The sequence below is a fragment of the Prosopis cineraria genome, unplaced genomic scaffold (assembly GCF_029017545.1).
Source record: "Prosopis cineraria cultivar Desert tree isolate PC_DT_omini unplaced genomic scaffold, ASM2901754v1 PC13, whole genome shotgun sequence".
Lineage (NCBI taxonomy): Eukaryota > Viridiplantae > Streptophyta > Magnoliopsida > Fabales > Fabaceae > Prosopis > Prosopis cineraria.
The window spans coordinates 36245181-36268960 of NW_026555344.1; the positions used below are offsets into that span (position 1 = coordinate 36245181).

General features: G+C 30.1%; 2 protein-coding genes across 3 annotated transcripts; one reads left to right on the plus strand and one right to left on the minus strand.

Moving 5' to 3' along the window:
• Positions 1 to 1442: 1442 nt before the first annotated feature.
• LOC129290748 (probable serine/threonine-protein kinase PBL8) lies at positions 1443 to 6169 on the minus strand. The gene is made up of 6 exons (XM_054927678.1): positions 5932 to 6169; positions 5324 to 5664; positions 5083 to 5218; positions 3544 to 3680; positions 3319 to 3442; positions 1443 to 2481 (listed from the first exon to the last, which is right to left on the minus strand). The coding sequence occupies exons 1-6, from the start codon at positions 5981 to 5983 to the stop codon at positions 1988 to 1990; spliced, it is 1284 nt and encodes a 427-aa protein (XP_054783653.1). The 5' UTR covers positions 5984 to 6169; the 3' UTR covers positions 1443 to 1987.
• Positions 6170 to 17913: 11744 nt separating this feature from the next.
• Positions 17914 to 23028, plus strand: LOC129291366 (2,3-bisphosphoglycerate-independent phosphoglycerate mutase). 2 transcript variants are annotated; one of them, XM_054928667.1, is made up of 10 exons: positions 17914 to 18039; positions 18139 to 18318; positions 18471 to 18598; positions 19145 to 19295; positions 19369 to 19572; positions 19949 to 20373; positions 20775 to 20967; positions 21055 to 21150; positions 21993 to 22148; positions 22636 to 23028. In XM_054928667.1, the coding sequence occupies exons 2-10, from the start codon at positions 18157 to 18159 to the stop codon at positions 22798 to 22800; spliced, it is 1680 nt and encodes a 559-aa protein (XP_054784642.1). In that variant the 5' UTR covers positions 17914 to 18039; positions 18139 to 18156; the 3' UTR covers positions 22801 to 23028. The 2 variants fall into 2 exon arrangements, with proteins under 2 accessions (XP_054784642.1, XP_054784643.1); XM_054928668.1 differs by having other exon boundaries at positions 17920 to 18039; positions 18144 to 18318.
• The last annotated feature ends 752 nt before the right edge of the window (positions 23029 to 23780 follow it).

Sequence of the window (23780 nt, forward strand, 5' to 3'; positions counted from 1 at the left end):
ATATGTCCATCTAATTCAAGGAAAAATTAGACATGATTGAAGGTATCCTTCTTGTCTCGTCCTGTTTGGTAAGTCCGTGTTTGATTAAGATTTAAAGTAAGTTCAAGAATTATGTGACATTATAATTTAAATATGGGGACAAGATTGGGACAAGATAGCATGCATCTACAATTAATATAAATCCACAAATTAGCATTGGTAAAACTTGAATGCGAGATTGCCCATATTTAATTTTAAACTAAAGTATTGAGCCCCGTGTGACTTTTGGTACAGTATTTTTATTTATCGTAATATAGAAAATAAATTAATGCGAAAGAGATTTTATTTGCAGATTTTTTTTTTTATGGTATTTCAGAATGAAGTGGATGCAGCTAACAGGTTAATATAATTCTTACAAGTTTAAAAGCCCAAAAGAAGTCCCACATAATTAAGAAATATTTACGGGACAGAATAAAATAAAACAAGATAATGATGAATGTTTAAAAAAAAATAACTCACCTTGTTACAGTTTTATTATCATCTCAAACTATATGCAATCATAAAAATCACGGGAAAATATTCCAAGCGACATTACAACAAACAAATAAGACAGGACAATGGAGAAAAATAAGATATTTAAACTTATATACTTAATTTACTTGATTCCAAACAAATTAAGACAAATAGATTTTGAATTGTAAATTTTAAATTGAATTAAAAATATTGAGAACAAAAGTTAGTTAACGGATAAATCATAGATGAAAAAATAAACATTGCATGCACTAATATAATTAAAGACAATCATTTTTTAGTAGTGAGCTCAGTGGCCCAAAAAATAAAAATCTAGAGAGGCCAATGTGGATTATCCACTACACTTTTCTCTAGTATACCATAGCCATGCTGCACTGACCAAACAGCAATTCTTTAAGAACCAAAAACTTTCAATAAAACAGAAAATAACTCTTCTAAAGAAACTGTCCTCAAGTCTAGTCAGTTGTTTAGATTAAATATTTAAATTACAGAGAGAGAGAGAGAGATTGGTAGGTGAACTTCCAATTTATGCAGATTGAAGGTAACACGTGTTGATGAACTAGCTAGATTATCTCACAAGTTAGATATGGATTTTTACATCTTTAAGCAACCCCTGCATGCTTGCAAGGAAGTGGTGGATGATAAAAGGATAAATATTTTGAGTATTGTCTAACTGTACCTTTGTTTTGAGTTATTAAGTATATAGTTTTGTTAAAAAATATTCAAATTTTGAGGATGACAAAAAATCACATTGAAAAAGTCATTCTATATTTGGACATGAAAATACTCAAACCTGTACACCTGATATCAAATGGTTGTACTGAAAAAAACATAAGGGCAAAAAAAACAAGAACGCTCTCTGCTCTAGCATATTTTTTTTTGGGGGGGGGGGGGGGGAATTAAAGTGACAGGCATTCAAACAGCAGGTGCACTTTAATTCAGAAAATAACTGTTATTTTATATAACGATAGTTGACATTTTACATTTTGCCTTCCTTGCATACTTCCTAGGCTTCAAGAAAAGAAATCATAACAACATCCTCAAGCATCTCAGAGGGATAGTCTTCCTCAGTTTCCTGGAAAAAAACAAACTACACAGGAAAGTATTATATATAGCATGTGAATGGGCTGGTGAGTCATAAATATTATGAGGTTACACACGACTTAGAGCATCTTGAGCCCCTGACGTGTGGAATCAGTGGTGTTAGTTTTGACGATGTTGATGATCATAACTACACACAGTAGACTACTCTTCCACACGCAATTAGCTCCCACTGAGACCCAAAGACCAAACATTGATACAAAGGAAACAATCCACAAAGGGCTTTTCGTCAACCATAACACCATGTACAAACCAGCAAATACACCGATTACCCCCCCCCCCATTCTAATAACAAGCAAATTATATTACTTCATGAGATCAGGTGAAAATTGAGATTTGAGAAGCACACCGGATTGAAATACATCGGGTGAGGTTATCATCTGACCCTGCAAGCAGCAGGGGCGCCAGGTGAGCAGTTTGGGTTCGGGGACCGGCAACTAGCGCCTGGACCAACATTGTTTGAAAACCTCTTGCGCATCTGATAGTCAGAGATTCCACTCATGGCAAAGGGACCGGCTCCTCCGTTACTTGGTCCCAATGATAAGACTTCACCAGCACCATCACTACAACTTTGTAAAGGTTCCAACGTCTCAACTACATCACTCATTAATGGCCTGGCTTTGGGATTTTGACTCAAACAGTAGTAAGCCAAGCTACATGCTTTCTGCGCTGCCCTTACTGAGTATTGGCTATCCAATCTAGGATCAATTATCTGCAGGAGCTTTCTCTTGTCATTAAGCTTTGGTCTGGCCCAATCTACCAAGCTCTGTTCCTTACCTGGTCTTGTTTTGTCAACAGATTTCCTTCCAGTTAAAAGTTCCAAAAGAACAACTCCAAAGCTATACACATCGCTCCTTGCAGTCAGGTGGCCTGATAGTTTCATATAGGGCGTGTTTAGACATGCCTTTGTGGACTCTAACAAACAAAAGCATGCACAAGAGCCCAAGCATGACGAAATTTAAAATGCAGGTAGTATGAACCCTGAGCATATGCAAGCATGCGTAAACAATTGGAAGGTACAAAAGGATTGTGAAGAACCAAAAGGTAAGAGGAAAACGTATATTGAAGTTTCTAGGCACATTAACAGCAAAAATTGCAAGGTAGGGTTGAATGCATAAAATTAATTAAATAATTTTAATAATAAAAGAAAAAAGTCCTTAACATAGGCAAAGGAAATTGCTCTTCACCTCCAAACAAGTGTCAAATCAAGTAACCACTCGACTCCTAAATTATTGAGATTGATTTTCATTATGGTTCAATAATAATTGATATTTGACAATTTGATACTCAGTCTTTTCATTGTATGAACCGGATTACTTTTTTGGTCGGCCTTACATGTTCTTCTTAATAATCTCACCTTGCCATTCATATCCCCCAGCTGGTGAATGCAAGAAAGCTATGTCTGAGTTGTTGCCCAATGCTACTTAATTAATGACATGGGATCAGGCATAATGCATAATGCAAATCAGGCCGAACCAGGATAGCACCAAATTTGGCCTTCCACCCCTGCCTTCTAACATTAACTGAGCTAACTCGCAAAATTATATCCGATTACAATTAACAAGTACCCCATTGAACATAAATAAGAAAACGTTTTTTAAGGGAAGTTTAATATTGCAAGCACAATTATCTTTTCTATCTTGCCACTACTTTATTTCCTTCTGTTTATGGACCAAAAATTGTTTCCCAGAGAGTGGGAGGCCATACCAGTCATTACATATTCAGGAGCAGCATATCCATAGGTACCCATGACCCTGGTGGACACATGGGTTTCATCACCTTGTGGTCCAGCTTTTGCTAGTCCAAAATCAGAAAGCTTAGCTGTATAATCCTATGAAGTCATAGATAACATCAAGTGAATAGAATAATTATTCCCTTCTTCCAGAGTCATAAAAAAATATCCAGATGAAGGTTAAAATACTAGAAGCTTACGGAGTCCAATAATATATTAGAAGTTTTGAAGTCTCGATAGATTACTGGCCTCTCAGCATTATGAAGAAAAGCAAGCCCCTTAGCAGCTCCAAGGGCAATCATCATTCTTGTAGCCCATGATAAAGGAGCAGTTGCCTCTGGAAGCCTCAGGAAAGGTCATATCAACTTGAGTTAACAAAATACACCAAGAATCTAAGAAGAACCTCCTCTTCACTACTTTCAGTACTGACTAGCAATATTTCCATGGCTAACATATAAAAAAGGTTTCAAAACATATATTCATTAAGCTGACCCATGCTTTTACTGTCAACATATTTGAAGCGAAACAAGTGTCTCACAACAAAACCAGGCAAAGATTGCAAAAAAGAAAACATTTCAATGCAATTATGTAAAATTCCACAATGAAATAATAGAAGAAAGAATAGAACAAATAAAATTCTTCAATTTACATCAACTTTTAACCCATCCCATAACCATAAGCCCCAGAGGAAAGGTCAACATTATCCAATCAACAAAAGATTAAATACAACTCACAGAACATACTCTGTCATACAAAATTAGTATACATACAGTTCCCCATATAAAAGCATTGTATAGAAACTAATTTCAGAGTTACGGACACAGTAGCTTCCAATAAAGCACCCGCTAAACTCTAACATCCTGTCTCTATCAATGAAACAGTTCAGGGTCGCCAACTGTCAATTTTTCATCATTCAATGTTTGAACCGATGGCATAGTAGTGTTATTAATTGAACCACAACAACAAATAACTTTGTCTGATCAGTAATCAGAACATTGAATAAGATGCCAATGCAATTATTTTAATGGGTATAAACCATCAATTTTTCCACCGAGTATAAACTGAGTAACATAAAAAAAAGCTCAAGAAGTAAGATGCATCTGAAAGGAATCTAAGATTCTAAAGAGTTTTTCATTTGCAGATTGAGTTTTAGCAACATAGAAAATAAGGGAAATTTTACCATATCAACTAGTCTATTTCATGGAATCTGAGCATGTGTATTATGAATCATAAAAATCCTGATTAGCGGTGCATGGGTCATAATTTATGATATCATCTTGTTTAATCGTCAGGATAAAGATTTCTGCAGTGAAAAGAAGTTGGGCTGCTTTTAAGATCTAAATTTAAATCAAGTTCAGCCTAAAGTTCCTGGTTTGGCGTACCTCTCCCTCATATAAGAAGTTGTTCATCCTGTTGAAATAGAGGTCAGGAACATAGGCACACTAAACTGCCTTACCAATAGCCAACTTGGAAAATTTACACATTTTACATCCCTTTTTCCTAGGACACTAGTATTGGAAATGAAAACAGGAAACAACCACGAGAAAGACTCCAAAAATGTCTAAGATACAGCGGATAGCATAAGATAAGGCTTGAAGCTTGACCCAACAATTTCCCTCCTTTGTTTGTTTCACTTTTTACGGGAAAAATTGAACTATGCTATTGCAAAACCGACAAGTGAAAGAAACAAGTATAAAAGGAGATGCAAAAGTGGGAGAAGAATTAAATATGTTGCATACTTCGGAATAGATGATTCTCTAAACTTCCTCGAAACATGAACTCGTATACAAGTAGCCTGTGATCGTCCTCACAGCAGTATCCGATCAACTTAACCAAATTAGGATGCCGGAGCTGGCCCAGGAAATTGACTTCTGTCTATGGTGGTGGCGAATAAACAAGATGACGAAGAGTTAAATTGATTTAATCAAATCAATGAAGAAATAACGTAAGTAAAATCATTAACAAGGAATCGAAACATACAAGCCACTCGCGATGTCCCTGAAGACCCTCCTTGTTCAGAACCTTGACAGCGACAGGAAGGGATTTGAGTCCAACTCTCACATTCTCGTCAATATAACCTTTATAGACAGTGCCGAAGCCCCCTTCTCCGAGGATATAATCGGAGCGAAAACTCTTCGTAATAGTCTCAAGCTCATACAATGTGAAAGCAATGACATGAGTATAGAGTAGTGTATTCTTCCTGGCATCTTCGAAGTTGTGCCGCGGGGTGGAAATGTCGCTCAGATCTGACACAGACCGATGGTGCTTCTTGTCGCTGGCAGCACTTTTAGATGTCAAGGACGACATGTGCAGCTGTTGAACTGCCAAATTCATACATTACTCAAAATGTAAGTCAATTCACCTTAATTCCACGAGTTCAATTTCACAATGCATAAGCATTCAATTCAGAATTAAAAACACAGCAGAGACACCAATACTGAGTTTGATAGGTTAGGTCAGAACAGTTCAGATGATAAGAAACTAAAGCAATCCAGAAATTGAGAAATAAAATAAGTAACAGATGATCAGAAAGTGAAAGCCAGAGCCCTAGATCTGGAGGTGGAACAAGACAAAAGAAGAAGAAGAACCTTGAGCGTTGGAGACAACAGCGGATTCCTCTCTGGTGCCACAATTGCCCATTGAAGAGGTGAAGAAGAAGAAGAAGAAGAAGAAGGACGAAGGACGAAGAATGTAGGAGATGGTGAGAGAGTAGCAATGGGAGTGAGAGGCTTTGGTGGTGATGAAGGAGCACGGGATGTTGCTATCCCCGAGGCCCAGAATTTCATTCTTCGCCTCCTCTCTACCTTTCCTTTCTTCGCTCTTTCTATTTCTTTTACGGTTCCAATAATACCGTATTTCTAACAATAATGTGCCTCTCACATCATATCTCTTGCTTGGGCCCCTCCAACAAAATAAATGCAGTGATAAGCATCCTCAGTCTCATTTTACCAAGCATTTTTTAAGGTTGGTATTCTAAAATATAAAATATTTAAAATAATATGACTTTATTAATTATGATTATTTTAATAATAATTCTCATTATTTCACCCTTAAATATATTCTCTTTGAATCCTCACATCTTTAATCACTTCATCAGATTAAAAAAAATGATTAAATCATTAAATATTGTTTGAAATTAGAATAAATTTCTAATTTTATCAATGTTTAAATAAAAAATTTATATTTATATTAGATTATTTCTTATAGTTAATCATTTATAGAGATAACATTGGAAAAAATTAATTATCCCATCAAATGTTTTATATTAAGGACCATAAATCTCTTTTAAAAGGTAACTAATAATATGTATTGAAGGAATATTTTTTTAATTCTTTTTCTATCTTATTGATGAAGAATATTTTTAAAAATTCATAAAAATATTAAGATTATAAATTATATTTAATGAATTTTATTAATATATATAATTTTACCAAAAAAATATTAAAAATTAAGATGGAGGGAGTATTAACTTATCAACCATGGTTAATTGAAGAGAATTTATTGAGCAAAAAACTTGAACTGCTTTTACATTTTATTTTTTTTTCCAAACGAGGTGATATTTAAAAAATTGCTAATGAAAAAGTTTTACATTCATGTAATTTAACCTAACTCATTCCTAGATTAGTTTGTGTTGAATTTAACTACGAGAAAAATGAGTCGAGTGCTAGTGTGCTACTAATGCTTGTATTTTGATTTTATTTTATCAATAAACTGCAAAAAGCTGTAAACTTTGTTTTTCAAACAGACAAAAGCTGTTAACTTCGAAAACCGTTTAAAAACTTTCACATCACGTGCGGTCATGACTCTGGCGCTGAGCACAACGTCTGTCAGGATCTTTTCTGGCTCCGCTAATATCTTTTAGCAGTTTTTAACTGACTCAATTCATGAGAATTGCACGGTACAAAAAGTAAAAAAATATAGTAAGATATTTTTACTATTTTAAATATATAATTAATATATTGTTTTAAAAGTATTTATAATAAATACATTATTTTATATTTATTTTAAAATAAAATATATTATTAAATAAAATAAATATAAAAGATTGTGTTAGCTTGAAAATAATTACTTCCTCCGTTCAAAAATATAAAACATTTTTAATCTTTGAGATGCAATCATTATCTTTTTTTCAAAAACAATCCTATTAATAATGACTTTATATTCATTATAGGATATTTAATAGGAATAAATGTAAAAAAATAGAATTAATTTAAAAGTAAATAATAACTTTATTAGGGGTAAAATTTAATTAAAAATATCTTATTTTTAAACAAAGGGAGAAACTAATATTTTATTGGAATAAGATTTTAAAAATATACTATCTCCATTCAAAAATATAAGGCATTTTTTAAGAAGTTAAATGTTTAAAAATGTAAGACATTTTTTAATCTTTTAAAATGTAATCATTATTTTTTTTCAAAGGTGAATGAATTTATATTTATCATAGGTTGTTCAATAACGATAAATATAAAAAAAATAAGGTTGATTTGAAAGTAAATAATTATTTTATTGTGGGTAAAATTTTATTAAAAATGTCTTACATTTTTTAATAGAGAGAGTATCACATTTTTAATAGAAAGAATATACTCCCTCCATTTAAAAATATGAGGTATTTTTTGATGAGTTAGATGTTTAAAAATATAATACATTTTTAATTTTTTAAAGTGTAATCATTGTCTTTTTTTAAGTGTTTCTATTTATAATGACTTTATATTTATTGTAAGATGTTTAAAAAGGATAAATATAAAAAGATAGGGTTAGTTAAAAAATAGGTAACTATGAGAGTGGAGATTTAGTTAAAAATGCTTTATATTTTTTAATGGAGAGAATATATTTTTATTTATTAAAAATATCTCAATTTTTAATTGTATTTTTATTAATTAAAATGATATAAATATAATTGTAAATAATGTAGTCAATAAAAATATGAAAATGACGCTTTATTTTTATGTAAGGCTATCATATTTTTTTCGGTTTTACAAATATTATTAAAATGAAAAGATGAAAATAAAATAAGAAAAATAATTATAAAATCTCTTTAAATTATGTAAATAATATTTAATCTCTCAAAATATCATAATTTCTCTGAAATTCCTAAAAACTTTTTTGTCATTGAGAAATTAATATAAATGATCAAATTATTCTTGATTTAAATATCAATTACCATTCATAAATTTTATTATAAATTTTGCAACCTTTCTTCTTAAAATCACAAGAATTCAACAACAATTCGCAAGCTTGCATTTGAAAGCCTAATATTCCTCAAGTGTTATATATGTCAATTGTCATTCATAAATTTTATTCTAAAATTAAAAAAAAAATTAAAATTATAAAAATTTTAATAGCAATTCGAAAATTTAAATTAAAAGCAATTTGATCATATATATTAATTCCTTAATGATAAAAAATTTATAGAGACTTCAAAAGAATTATGATATTTTAAGATATTAAAAATATTATTTATATAATTTAAAGAGATTTTATTATTTTTTTTATAAAACAATGTATTTTGCTATTATTGATCAAAACTTTGTATGGAGCTATCACCATATATTTTCTATTGTGACACTTACACCCTATCCAAACTTGAAGTACTAAAAATCCTTGCAGTTCATTAGTTTTTTCTGTGTCATATACTTTTTCTACTCCTTAACCTAATACAAATTTTAAATTTTTGTTATTAATATAAGGTAAAATTAGAGTAATAAATTTAATTTTTTTAATTTTACACTTATTTATTTAGTACGGTTTGAATTCCTCGATGGCAATTTATTATGATTAAAAAATTGAAAGGTTACATTTTTTATAATTTTAAGGAATAAATAACATTTCTTAATAAGTGCAAAGTTAATTAATTGTCTTATATTAAAAATTGAATAAAGTATATCACTAGCCAAACTTGTATTTCAAAAACCAATATCATATTGAACAAGGTCTCCCATTGTAGTATTTGTGAGTGGCAAAACTTTCAACAATGTCTATTCTAGTTATTGCATAGGTGTGTCAAAAGATTAAGTTCCACATTACTAATATGAGAGGAATGCCAAAAGTATAAGCATTGAAATGTGAAAATGAGCTAGTAAATATGTCAACACAATGGAAGGGCTCACTATATGAAGTTGAGCCAACCTCAACCAACCCAATTAAAAACCGATGATTTGCTCCCTGTTTGTGATGTGGATGTGGTGTCAAGCACTTTTTGCAAAAATATTTTTGCCAAAAATGAAAAATATTTATTTAGAAATAGTTCACCAGAAAATTCTTAAATTTACATATTTTAAAATATTTAGAAATGGTGGCTTTATTATTCATTAACCGGAAATTATTTCTATTAAAACCTTAATCGAGTTTCTCAATTTGTTTTAAATTCCCAATGTCTAGAGACAATGTTTTAATGGTATTTTATTTTCTACAAACTGATGGTTTACTGAGCTTAATTGTGCAGTCATTTTTGTCTGATATCATGTTTACAAGAGGCATAGGCAACCACGAGTTCGGTACAGAGCTTTTGAGCTTTCGGGCTTCTCTCTCATGTTCTGCTTTTTCAGTTTTGATTTCTCCCTCTATATTATTTATGTTGTTCTGTTCCCTGTTGGTTTACCAGACGGATTTGATTAATTCTGGAGAACCATTAATGGGTGTGTAAAAATAATTTTTAAAGATCTTTAAATACTATTCAAATTAGTTTTACTTCGCTATTGCTTATAGGGTCCACAAATGTGGTTAAATAAATTATATCAAATCCATTTCTAACTTTTCACTCAATTTTGACAATGATCAAATGTGTAGAGTGTTCGTTCCTTTTCAGATTGAATATTTCACTTACTTACTCATTAAAAAAAAAAAACTTCATTTATATCAAAATAGTACTTTAGTTTAATTATATGAGCTATCAAAGAAGGTAACCCTCCTCAGAAGTGACTAGGGAGCACCCACTAGACTGGTTTTGCAAGTAATGCTTTATTAAATAAACTTGATTTTCTAATGCTAATCCATCCATGTCTTTTAAGCATGTGGCCATGATTTGGTTTTTGGTCTGTATATACAAGAAAAACAACTTTTGAGAGATGTCAATCCCTTAAATGAAAATATAATATTTTAAGGAATTAATTTCTAACACTTGCACTGGGATATTATGAAAAATCAAGTAGATAAATTTGTTATGTGGGGTGGGTTTTTCATTACTACGTTTTCTCTTTATTATAAATCAAAATTGTTCATATTGAATTTATACTTTTAAAAATTATTAAATTTAAATTATTAAATTTAATTTGATGATTTAGCAATGCAGTGATTCCTCCACTATAGAGAGGAAAGCCAACTCTAATGCATTTATGCCCAGTCTCACTTTCTCACCTTTCAAAAAAAAATACCACCTACTCAATTTCATGTTATTTGAAGATCAAATAGATAAGGGAGAAATCTTGGAAGAAAGAAAATTATAAAAAAGCTAAATAGAACATGACATTTATCTGCAAGCATGTAGGACTCAAGTGAAATTATGTTAAAATAAAAAGTAAAAAGTGCTCTGATTTATTGAAAATGCTTTTTAAGTGTTGAAAGTCTCCTTTGGAGATAAGCGAATGCTAATGTAAAATGTACATTTGTAAATTCATAAAACATTTATAGTTTTATGACAAGAAATTGTGAACATATATTTTTTTTAATATCATAATTTGTGATTGATAATGTCATGGACAACTCCTATAAAGTATTTCAAAGGATATAACAAATAGATATTTATTTGTTAAAATTTGAACACTTGGCAATATACGAATATCTACTTGATAATTTTAATCAGCAACAACTACATTTTTAGAGTTTGATAGCTAAATATTTGTAATTGACAAATACACGTTCGAATTTTTATTTCATACTTTGTGTACAACATCTACGTCTAATCTAGCTAACACGAAGAAAAAAGTTTAATTTCAATTTTTTTTTTTTTTGTGTTTAGCAGTAGGCCCAATTCAATTCAAGTCCAATGTCACAAAGTGTGGTGAGAAGGGAAATATTTTAGGTAGGCTAAGAATCAGAAGGCAGCCCAGACTGTGTCCATGTGGGCGACCAGCCGCGCGCACCCTTGTCTAAAAGTGAGAGTACTTTTATGTCTACGAATACAAAATATAAATAGAAGTTTTAATTTTATCTTTATACTTATTTTTAAAAAATATTAGGTATTTTATATTCTTAAGTGAAATAATCTCTGTTGAAGTATTTTTTTGAGATTCAAAAATGCTCTTTTGCTAGGAAGCCATTAACTTTGTCATTTTTTGTTGATGTGACATGTATGTGGGGTTCATGTACAATAATAGGTAAGACTTTGATCATATTTTTTGATATTAATTTATCTCTAAACTCTATTTTTAAGAGAGCAGAGTGCACTGAATTTTTTTTTTAAGAGTACTGGGAACTTTAAAATCTTATTAAAATAAAATTTAATAAAATTTCCCAAAATATTAAATATTTTCATATTTTAAATTTAAATATTATTATTTATAAATATTTATTTAAAATTTATAAATTATTTTTTAAATATTAATAACTCAAATTAGTATTTTATAAATTTATAAATAGCTTCTTAATTTTTTTATTTTGATTTTTGATTTTCTCTTCATGACAATGCCTAAATCATTAAACTTTTTATGCGTGTCGAAACTTACTTATATTTTTAATATTGGTTAAGTTCTTTAAATTTTTAGATCATTTTTTATAATTTTTTTGGTCAACTAACGATCTTCCTCTAAAATATTACACTACCCAATTTTAATAATCTTTATACATTGTAGTGTTAGAAGTAAAATAAAAAACATGTCAAATCAGAACCAATAGTATGCCAACAAAAACATTTATTTAAAAGATATTATTTATTTTATTAATGTGCTATCAAAAAATTTATTTAACAAGGAAAAAAAATAGAGAAATGTGAAGAAAAAATCATTCCATTAATTTGGGGGTTCATCCATTTTGTTTTTAATACAGAATTACAAATATCAAAAATACTAAATTGGGTGATGTAATGTTTAAATAATAATGATAATTAAATCATTAATCTAACTAAAAAAATAATTAAATTATTAAATATTAAAATACTTAATATTTTAATAATATTTATTAAATTTTATTTTAATAAAACTGCAAGATGTCTAGCGCTTCTAGAAAAAGCCTTTACATTGGTTAAAACTTATAGAAAAAGAGTTTAAGGATAAATTAACACTAAAAGATATAGTTAAAGTTTTACATGTTACTGTGCATAGACCCATGCACATGCCACATCAGCAAAAAACAAAAAAGTTAACAGTTGATTAATAGAAGGAATTTTTTGTTCCTCAAAAATAATTCAGAGTTATAAACTGCCTCACTTAAAAATATAAGGCACCTAATGCTACTAAAAAAATAACTATAGAGATAAAATTAAATATTAACCCAATATTTTTGTTCCTCCATATCTATATTATTTATATCAATATCAATATAAATATATTGTGCCTCATCTTTTTTAGACTTCAACTCCGCATTAGATCTATGATCTAATTATCTATAGATCATAAACAATGTAATTTATTTTTTTTTAAATATATGAAGACCCACCTAGCTAGATACAACTCCCTCGGAATCTTTTATATAAAGCATCTGAAAGGAATATTGCTGTTACTTTCTCCTTTTATTAAAAAATATATAGCATTTTTAGAGAAGTTGAATATTAAAAAATGTAAGACATTTTTAATCTTTTGAACTGTAATTATTGCTTTTTTTAAAAGTGTCACTATTGATAATAATTTTATATTTATTATAGGGTGTTTAATAAAGATAAATATAAAAAGATAGGGTTAGTTAAAAAGTAGATAATCACTTTATTGAGGGGTTAGATTTAGTTAAAAATATTTTATATTTTTTAATGAAAGAGTATTTATTTTTCCTATCACCTATGAATGATATTATTGTAATATTTTTCTTTTGTACTTATATAATTGATTTTTATAAAAAAAAGAAAGGGAGACTTTTTTTTATAATTATTGATATTGATATAAGGGAAAATGACAATTATCAACCTTATAAAGGTATTAGTGTCAATTGAAGACATTGAATTATCTTGAAAAAATCATGGCATTTTTGTAGTTAAAAAATAAATAATTGTTAAAATAATAAATGAAATGTAACTTATGAATTGAAGTAAAGTTATTTGTGAATTTGAGTAAAGTTATCTGTAAATGAATAAATAAAATTATGAATTTATATCTTGTTGCTTGTAAATTTTAAAAGTTTAACAGTAAATTTATAAAAATTCAATGCCAATGAATATATAGTCCAATAAATTTACGTATCACTTGTAATTTAGGAATAGTCAATTGTAAATTTAAAAAATGCTATAAGTAAATATATGAAACATTGGTTCCCAATGAATATAAATAGTCTTTACTATAAATCAATAATTTAGGAACCCCCTCATGTAATTGACTGATTTTTCATAAATTCATAAATAACTTTTTTAAAAATTCACAAATGGTTCTCCTTAAATTCATAAACAAATATATATATATATATATATATTCATAAAACTATATTTATTCATTTACAATTTACTTCTCATGAGTGATCTTCTTTAAATTCCATGCCTCCAATTTAGGTTTTTTCTCTTTTTTTTTTAAATCAATCTCTGTCTCTCTCTTCCTCTTTTTTTTTTCCCTGACAAGATAGTCTTATTTTAGAAGAGATTCCTATGATTACAAAAATAATCTAGACATCTCTTATGTAAACTTCCAATTTTTTTTTTCCGTTAGATGCTTTGGAACTCAAATAGTATTTACGCAGGTATTTAAAAATTATCTATTAATAAGATTCTCACATTAAAACATAATCTTACAACCTTTAAATTATAGACTAAAATTTTTATTAATTTAATCAACTTTTGTTGTTAACTTTCAATTCTAAATTTCAAATTAACTTTCAATTCAAACTTTTGGGCCCATAGGACAATCGTTTGTTTGTCCGACATGAGAATAGGCTCTTTTCTTTTTTGGGATAAAAACATAGGACACTTGTCAGACACGAGAAGACGGAGGAAGAAGAATATTCGGGATATTCCTTCGTGCATGGCCCACTTGAACATTTCCCCGAACAAAATTTTTGACCGTCCTTTGCTTTTATTTATTATTGTTTAATGTTAAATTTTTATCTTATGTTTAATCCAAAAGTGGGAAGATATGTGAGGAACTTGGCATCCCATTTTTTTATTTCTTATTCCTTATTCTTAATTTTGAAACCTGAGTCTCCTTTTTATATATTATTGTTGTTGTTGTTCTCAGTTGTCAATTTCAAGCCGCTCGTCATAGAATATAACCTTCCTTTATTTCATCGAATAAAAAATCAACATCATATTAATTTAATATAATTATAAATTTCGCAATAAAGAGTTGAAACAAAGTTCAACGATAAACAATGTGATCATTCACATATGAATATGATCATGGGTTAGGATTGGTGTGTGGAACTAGAGTAGGTAATAAGAATTAAGTTTAACTGGCTGTCCATTTAAACTCATTTTTATAAGAATTTGAGTTTAAAAAATATCATTTTTTTAGAAAAATCAGGTTTTGAAGCCTAACCTTGATAGGTCCTAAAAAAATGGGTTCGGGTTCAAGCGATATTTTTAGACCCTTTTTCATTTTAACTCTAAAAAAATAAAATATTTTTAATTTTTTTAAATTAAATTCAAACTTTAAAATATATGTTTATAATTTGAGATTTGATTTTTTATTATTTATTTTTAATTTTTTAATATTATAATTTATGTTTTAAAAATATATGAAATGTTATAGTTAAAATTTTTATTTTTTAAAAAATAAAAAAATAATAAAAAGGTTTATAAGCCAGACCCTGAACCCTTTAAATAAATGTCAGGCTTTAAAAATTAAATTTTTTTTGAGAAATCAAGTTTAAAGACTTAGCCCTTTCGGTTTCCACTTTTACATGGAACATACTAGCTTGGAGCTTGTCTTTCGACTGATTAGATTTTCTATTAAGAAATATTTTTGAAGCTGCTAACAACGGGCATGTACGGGTTGAAACTCAAAGGCCTGATTATTTTAAAATTGGTTATTTTTTTTCAAGTCTAAGATTTAGTGATTGGAGTTAGGCTGAATTTGAAAGCCTGTGTATTTATCTATTTTTATTTTTTAAAATTTATTAACATCCAAAAAATTTACTTTGTACATTATGAAAGATCAAATTTATTTTTTTAAAATATAGCTCATAATGTTCAAAAATTAATAATAAGTCATGTAAATCCTATTAGGGAACGGATTGAGAGGTAAGCAGTGAGCGGTGCTTCCCCATGGCACAAAATTTTTGCAAAAATTACTTAGTTTTTATTTGTAAAAATGCTAAAATTAATTTTGGCCCTCACTATTATGTAATTTTACATTTTAGCAACCACACAATTGTTTTTGGATTTGTGCCCGTGTACTAACTTATAAAAGAAGTGAATTGATTAAGTCATGTTGTCCTTGAAAAAGCTCTTTTAAGTTGCATGTCAATTTTGTATTTATTCATTTCCACAGAATGTGGTTTTGGTAGTTTCTAATATAAAATCAATTATGTATTTAACCTATGTGTGTTCCAATTAATAATTAACATATTGTTTTTTGGGGTTTGACACATAGCCTTTCATTTTAAAAAAGAAATAAATATAATGTCATAAAGTCTCAAAGATGAGCATTGTTTATGCTAACGAGATAATGGTGTTTGTTTTGATGTTATATAATAAAGCTATCATGCAAAGTGATGCAATTTCTTCACTCTAAGTTGCCAAACGACAGGTGTCAATGAAATCGACGGCTAAGAATCTGTTTTAGCTTGGAGGTGACTCTATCTATTTCCCCTTCTAATTCTCTGGAACTCTCACATTGACCCTTCTAGCGTTTCTCATGCAACTTTTGTTCTTTTTGACCTGAATTTGTGAATGTCTTGTGCAACTTGGACATTAGGCTTTTATTATTAATTAATTAATTAATATATTTCTAACCTTGGTCTTTACTCTAGAGTTGGAAACTTATAAAAACCAAGCTTCAAATTCAAATCTAATTTTAAATAATAGTTTTTTATATTATATTTCGTTCATTAAAAAATATAAAATATTTTTAATTGAATCTCACTCAATAAAGTATTTTTTATATAAAATTTATAAAATATTTTTAAATAAAATTATACATATTAATAAAAGCTCATTAAATACACTTTATAATCCTACATTTTCAAAACAAAAATATAAAATTTTAAAAATACTCTTTATTTATTACTTCATTTGTTAAAAAATATTAAAAAAAGAGAATATATGAAAAAATAATATTAAAAAAATATTATTAATAAAATCTTATTTTTATCAAAATATTTTATATTTTAAAATATGAAATATTTTTTAAAAGTATCTTATAATTTAGGATAGAGGCAATAGCTAATTGTTTTTAAACTAATATCATTTTTTCATATTTACTTTCATTTAATAAGGTATTTTATTTAAAAATAAATGTAAAGTTATTTATTATTAAAGACATGTTTAGCAAAATTACATTAATTATATATTAAAATATTAAAAATATATTATATTTTTAAATGAAAAGATAAAATTTTTGGAACTTGGTTGTTGGTTCAATACCACCCGCATAGCGCCTCTGTGGAAGTTCGAAGAATGATCGAGGTTCAACGAAAAAGAAAAAAATTATCCCTAAATTTCAACTTTTTAGCTTGAAGTTGTGTCAGAAAAGTCGAAATTCAAGCTACGTTTGATTTTTTTTTTTTAAATCCCCTCTCTCTCGATTCTTTCAACATCTTTTTTGATTAGGGACTTTTAAGGTGTCTTTCTCTAATATTTTTTATAATACCTTAATTTTTTAATTTTATTTTTTATTTTTTTTTAGATCATTGACTTTTACTAAAAATAAGAAACATTTAAATATTTTAATATTTTAAAATGGTGAAAATTTATATTTTTTATGATTTTTCAAAAATAAAAAGATGTATTTGTGATATTTTTCTTTAAAAAATTATAAAAAATACAAATCTTTACCATTTTGAGATATCAAAACATTCAAATGTCTCTTGTTTTATGTAGAAGTCAATGATTCAAAGAAGAATAAAAAATAAAATTAAAAAGTTGAGACATTATAAGAAACATTAAAGAAAGATGCATTAGAGATTCGTAGCCTGTTTTTTTTCTATTCCATGAGTTGAAATTGAGGTTACAAGAGCTCTCAGTTTGTTTTCTCAATGTCTATTAAGTTTTATTTTCTAAAATGAGAATATAACTCTATCAACTTATATTTTTAAATTACTTGTAACTAATTATTTTTTATTTTTTCACAAATACATCATCAATTATATCCACCAATTTCTCAGATATATTTTTTTGTTCAACTAATTTACGTGAATTTTTAATTTTGTTATGTACAAATGTTCATAATAATAATAATAATAATTTTGATAAAAAATAATAATTAATAATAATTTTTGCGGTTTGGACGCAGGGTCCCAGCCGTTTTTTTGGGTTTATATATAGAGACGGTCCCTGCGATGCACGCCAACAGTATCAGGATTCAAGGGTTGCAGCTTGCAGTTACACTTTCCCGTTGGCTGCCGTGGGTTAGCTCTACCTTCCAGTCTCGTTCATTGCACGCAGATCTTGACGTTCCTCGAGAAACGTATTCACTTTTTCGCTTTTTCGTTGATATATCTTGCGATGGCTATTTTTCCGTTGAGATTAAATTTTGAAGGATTTGGTCTCAATCTGAATCTGGCAGAGCAGCATAAACAAGGAAATGGGAAGCTCAGGATTCTCATGGACTTTGCCCGATCACCCCAAGCTTCCGAAGGGCAAGCAGGTCGCCGTCGTCGTTCTCGACGGATGGGGCGAGGCCAATCCTAATGAGTATAACTGCATCCATACAGCTGAAACACCTACCATGGATTCCCTTAAAAACGTAACATATTCTCCGATCTGTTTTTAATCTAGATCTATACGCTTTCCCAATACTCCGTAGCTCTCTCTGTTTTTTTCCCTCTCTCTAAATTTTATTTAGTCTAACAGCCAACCTTTTGATCGGTGTTCTGTTTGTTTATTTATGATGTATAGGGCGCTCCTGATAGATGGAGATTGGTCAGAGCTCATGGTACTGCAGTAGGTCTTCCATCTGAGGATGATATGGGTAACAGTGAAGTCGGTCACAATGCCCTTGGAGCGGGACGCATATTCGCTCAGGGGTAAGATTAACCCCTCCTTTCGAGTTAGCATAAACGAAAGTAATTTATAATTTTTAGGATTCGTAATTTGATGGCCACTCTATATTTTCACCGTTAGATAGAAAAGAAATCAATCTTATTTGACACAACGTTGTTTGGTTTGTGAGAGTTCTCTTGTCAATTATCTGATTTGCAGTTTTCATGACCTGCACTGTTCTTTAATTGTCTTACAGGTATTATTTTATTGCAAGGGTTATGTATATTTCCTTTGCTTGCATGCATTTAAGATCCAATAAATTTATTTAAAAAGTGGTCGTCATCTTATCATGTTTCTCATTTCACAAAACTTTTGATGTTCTCATATACTGGAGGACAACTGCATATTGTAATTTTAATGATCATCTTCAGACGTATTAGAACTCACTATTGCGTGCTAACCACCTTGAGTTATAAAAATAATGTGGATTTGCCTGCTAGTTTCTTTATTCGTTCTTTTAATCTTCTCGTATATCTTTAATTACTGGCTTATCAATTGAGATTGGGGGCATCTTGGGCATGTGATTGCAGTGCAAAGCTTGTTGACATTGCTCTTGCCTCTGGAAAAATTTATGAGGGAGAAGGGTTCAAGTACATAAAGGAATGTTTTGAAACGGGCACACTGCACCTCATTGGGTTACTTAGCGATGGTGGAGTTCATTCCCGACTTGATCAATTACAGGTATGCTTTTGCGTACAGCTTCTCTTCCTGCCTGTCTCAAAAATTTATATTTATATCAACTGCTTTTCTGCAGTTGTTGCTCAAAGGGGCTGGTGAACGTGGTGCTAAAAGAATCCGAGTCCATATCCTTACTGATGGCCGTGATGTTTTGGATGGCTCAAGTGTGGGATTTGTGGAAACTCTAGAAAAAGATCTTGAAGAATTGCGCCAGAAAGGTATTGATGCAAGGATTGCATCTGGAGGAGGTCGTATGTATGTTACAATGGACCGGTATGAGGTAAGGAATATAACTAGTATGCATGGCTTTTATATTGCAGTTTAGTTGTAGGTGACCTCCATTGTTGGGACGAATATTTATGCATAGTCAAGAGGCCTACTCTCTGGGAAATAATGAATTTTTAATCTATTTTTGTTCAAAATTGTTCCGAAACAGCTCCAGAACTTGTAAAGAACGTAGATGATGTGAATGAAGATCAGGATTGGTGTTCAGTTTAAACTGAAAATTTTAGTATTAATTTATTTTCTGTTTTAATTTGTGGGTTGTTATGAAAATCTTTATGTTAATTTTGAAATTTGAAAAGGTTGTTTAAAACTCAATTATCTTTTATATTTCTGGTATATTAATGTTATATTGATCATGGGACACACTGCAGAATGACTGGAATGTCGTGAAACGAGGGTGGGATGCCCAAGTTCTTGGTGAAGCACCCCATAAATTTACAAATGCCATTGAAGCTGTCAAGAGACTGAGGGAGGAGACAAAGGCCAGTGATCAGTATTTACCCCCTTTTGTTATTGTTGATGAGAATGGGAAGGCTGTTGGCCCTGTAGTTGATGGTGATGCTGTTGTCACATTCAACTTCCGTGCAGATCGTATGGTTATGATTGCTAAATCTCTTGAATATGAAAACTTTGACAAATTTGATAGAGTTCGTTTCCCTAAAATCCGCTATGCTGGAATGCTTGAATATGATGGGGAATTGAAACTTCCAAGTCATTACCTTGTTTCTCCACCAGAGATTGACAGGACTTCTGGTGAATATTTAGTGCATAATGGTATCCGGACTTTTGCTTGCAGGTAGGCTATCACTAATTCAATCTTTAGCAGACCTACCATTATTTTTTGAAATTTTATTTGTGTTTCTACATGTTCATTCTTTTCGTTGATTGTGACAAATTTGTGAATTACAACTTTGTAATGCACAAAATGTCAATTTATAAACTTCAATTAGCTTTACTTGATGGAAAAGCTACTCGGATTTTTGCCCTTTAGCACTAAAGATAAGGCGTCAATAACTTTGGATAGGGGAAATTGGATATGGGAAGTAAAAATGTTTTTTATTAATAAAAAGAATTGAAACTGTCTCTGGCACCCAGGTTTGAGTGACTTTCCTTCTGGCCCTCTTTATCAGCTAGAAGTTATTTTCTGTTAAATGATAGGCCTTATATTCTCATAAATTTCTTTCTTTTTTCTAATAGTGAGACTGTCAAATTTGGACACGTCACATTCTTCTGGAATGGAAACCGTTCTGGATATTTTAACTCGGAATTGGAGGAATATGTGGAAATTCCTAGTGACAATGGGATCACATTCAATGTTAAACCAAAAATGAAGGCGTTGGAGATTGCTGAAAAGGCAAGGGATGCTATTCTCAGCAAGAAATTTGATCAGGTATTTTGAGTAATTCAGGTAATATTCGAGAGTGATTGTTTGATTTGAATAGCTTTCACTTACCTGTTTGTTTTATATGTTGCATAGGTACGTGTTAATTTACCAAATAGTGACATGGTGGGGCATACAGGTGACATTGAAGCAACAGTTGTGGCTTGCAAGGCAGCTGACGAAGCTGTGAAGGTATGGACATTTTGTTTTAAATTTATCAGGAGCATTTTTGTAACATGGTGCATCATGTGTTTCGTGACCTATATGGAATTTGAGAATTCACTGCAGTGCAAGGGTTGATTATTCATAAATCAGAAGCAATATGGCTCCTTTAAGACAAAAACGAAAAAAGACCCAAAAAAAAAAAAAAAATTCTCTGCATTTTCACGGGACTTCATGCAACTTCATTTCTATTCAGTTAATATTTCTCCACATGTCAATTGTGTTCCAATGTTAAAAGGTGTGTAATTTTAAAGATAAGTTATTATCTCTTCCTTACGTTGTAGAGTTAAAAAATGTAGCTGTTGAGAAAACAAAAGGACAAGAAAGTGGACATCATATTCATAAATGAAGCCAATGCTTTTTTGCCTTTTTGAGCTGTGTTAAAAGGTTTATCAGTTGCGTTTTATGTTTTTTTTTTTTTGGAAACTTCAACGATGGTGAATTATGTATCTCCATTTGTTCTGCTTCCATTATTTTCACTTCAATAAAATGTGCACCCTTGATTATTTTGACATTTATTGTATTATATGTGACTCAATTTTTATTGATTACAAAATACCGGATTTTTGTTATTGTAGTTGTGTTTATTATTAATTATCATTAGTGATGATACAGATAATTATTCGTTACTTTCCCCCCATATGGAGGGGAAAAGGAAACTTTACTAGTGGCTGGACATCTTCCTGCATCTGAGGAAGGAATCCATTTCTTGCATGTTTTTTTATGTGTGTTGATGGCTGCTGTAAGAAGTAATGAAATTAAAAGGTAGAGATATGATGCGTTCTCATTCGACCAACATATGATAATTGCAGATGATCCTTGATGCAATAGAGCAAGTTGGTGGAATTTATGTGGTCACTGCTGACCATGGAAATGCTGAGGACATGGTGAAGAGGGATAAATCTGGAAAACCTCTACTTGACAAGGAGGGAAAGATCCAAATCCTCACATCCCACACTCTTCAGCCTGTAAGTATTCACAAATTCTGGTAACAAAGATAAAAATCTTCCCTGCAGGACCTTAACCATGTGATTTGCTTCACCAACTTAAGGATGACCTTGCTAGTTTCTGCCAGTTCTTTTAATTAATATTAATAGCTCTGGTAAAATGTGGAAACATTGACATCTTTGCTTATAGGCCTGTTAGCAAAGTGGTCTTTATCAATACAATAGTGCATGCAGATGTGGCAGGCTTCAATTTTAAGTAGTTAAATGAGTGATTTGGGTCAAATTTTAGCTGTTCATTTAATATAGATAATTAATCATTCTTTATTTAAATTGACTGAGCTTAAGAGTTTGTTCAAAATAATCATCATTTTTATGCCTAAACTTGAAGGTATGCCAGAGGCTTCCCCAATACCCGTTATTTTTCCTTAGCGCATAATGGCATTTATTTGTGATGTTGAGGTAAATGCTTGTGTTCTAAATTTGGGTGGCTTTGCTGTGGCTGTTTCAGGTGCCTATTGCAATTGGAGGTCCTGGTCTGTCATCTGGTGTCAGGTTCAGGCAAGACCTTCCCAAGGGTGGTCTTGCCAATGTTGCCTCTACTGTGATGAATCTCCATGGATTTGAGGCTCCAAGCGACTATGAACCAACTCTCATAGAAGTGGTTGACAACTAGGGGTAATCAAACCTGAAATTTACGGTCAGAAATGAGGTAGTTTTTAGCCTTTAATTGAATAATTGACAATTCTTGTCCCACTACTTCAATGTGGGTTTTCTTTTCCTAAATTCTTGTCTGTATTATCCTGGGCTGGTGAACCAGGATCACTGTGTAATGCGATTTTGAATGCGGCTCTTTTTGTCAAACTTCTATTGTTTCTAATATATCAAGTCGGTTTACTTTTCATGGCTCTCTAGTATGCAAGACAATCTCTATTCTCCATATCTTCCTGGATTATCATATTATAGATTTTGATATTTATTGTTACATCAATTTCGAGCTGATCTGAATGTAAATCAAGATTTATATGGGGCACAATTATTATAATATGCGGTCCGAGGTCTTTACCACATGCATCAAAATTAAGGCAGGAGTATTGATAATTTGTTTTGATAAAAAAAAAAATTAACTGATAATTGTTACCCATTGGCGGCGAAACAATCTTTTCCCATATCATGAGCATCAACAGCAATAATTCCGTCTCAACTCATGCGAGTGAGTTGAGATCAGGACACGTGTCAACTTTTGATCCAAATGATTTTCTTTATGTTTCTCAATAATCAAATTGAGTTGAAAGCTCCATTGTTTTAGATTATAAAAAAGGTGTTTTAAATTATATAGAAATAGTATAATGTTTAAGAGTTTTATGATCAAATGTATGCTCTACCAATAACAACTTACTATAGTTTTATTTACAGTGTTTTTCAAAAATAAGAAATAATCTTATTTATGAGTTGTCATGTAAAAAGATAAAGGGTGAGGTTTATATACTTATTTTTATATGTTTAATATATTTTTATTCAATCAAATCAAAACATATGTATTTATTTTGATCTGGTATGTGAATTTTAATATGTTAAAAATATTAATAATAATAATAATTTATTATAGAATAAATAATTTATACTAGATATACATGTCTTGATTTATTTAAAAAT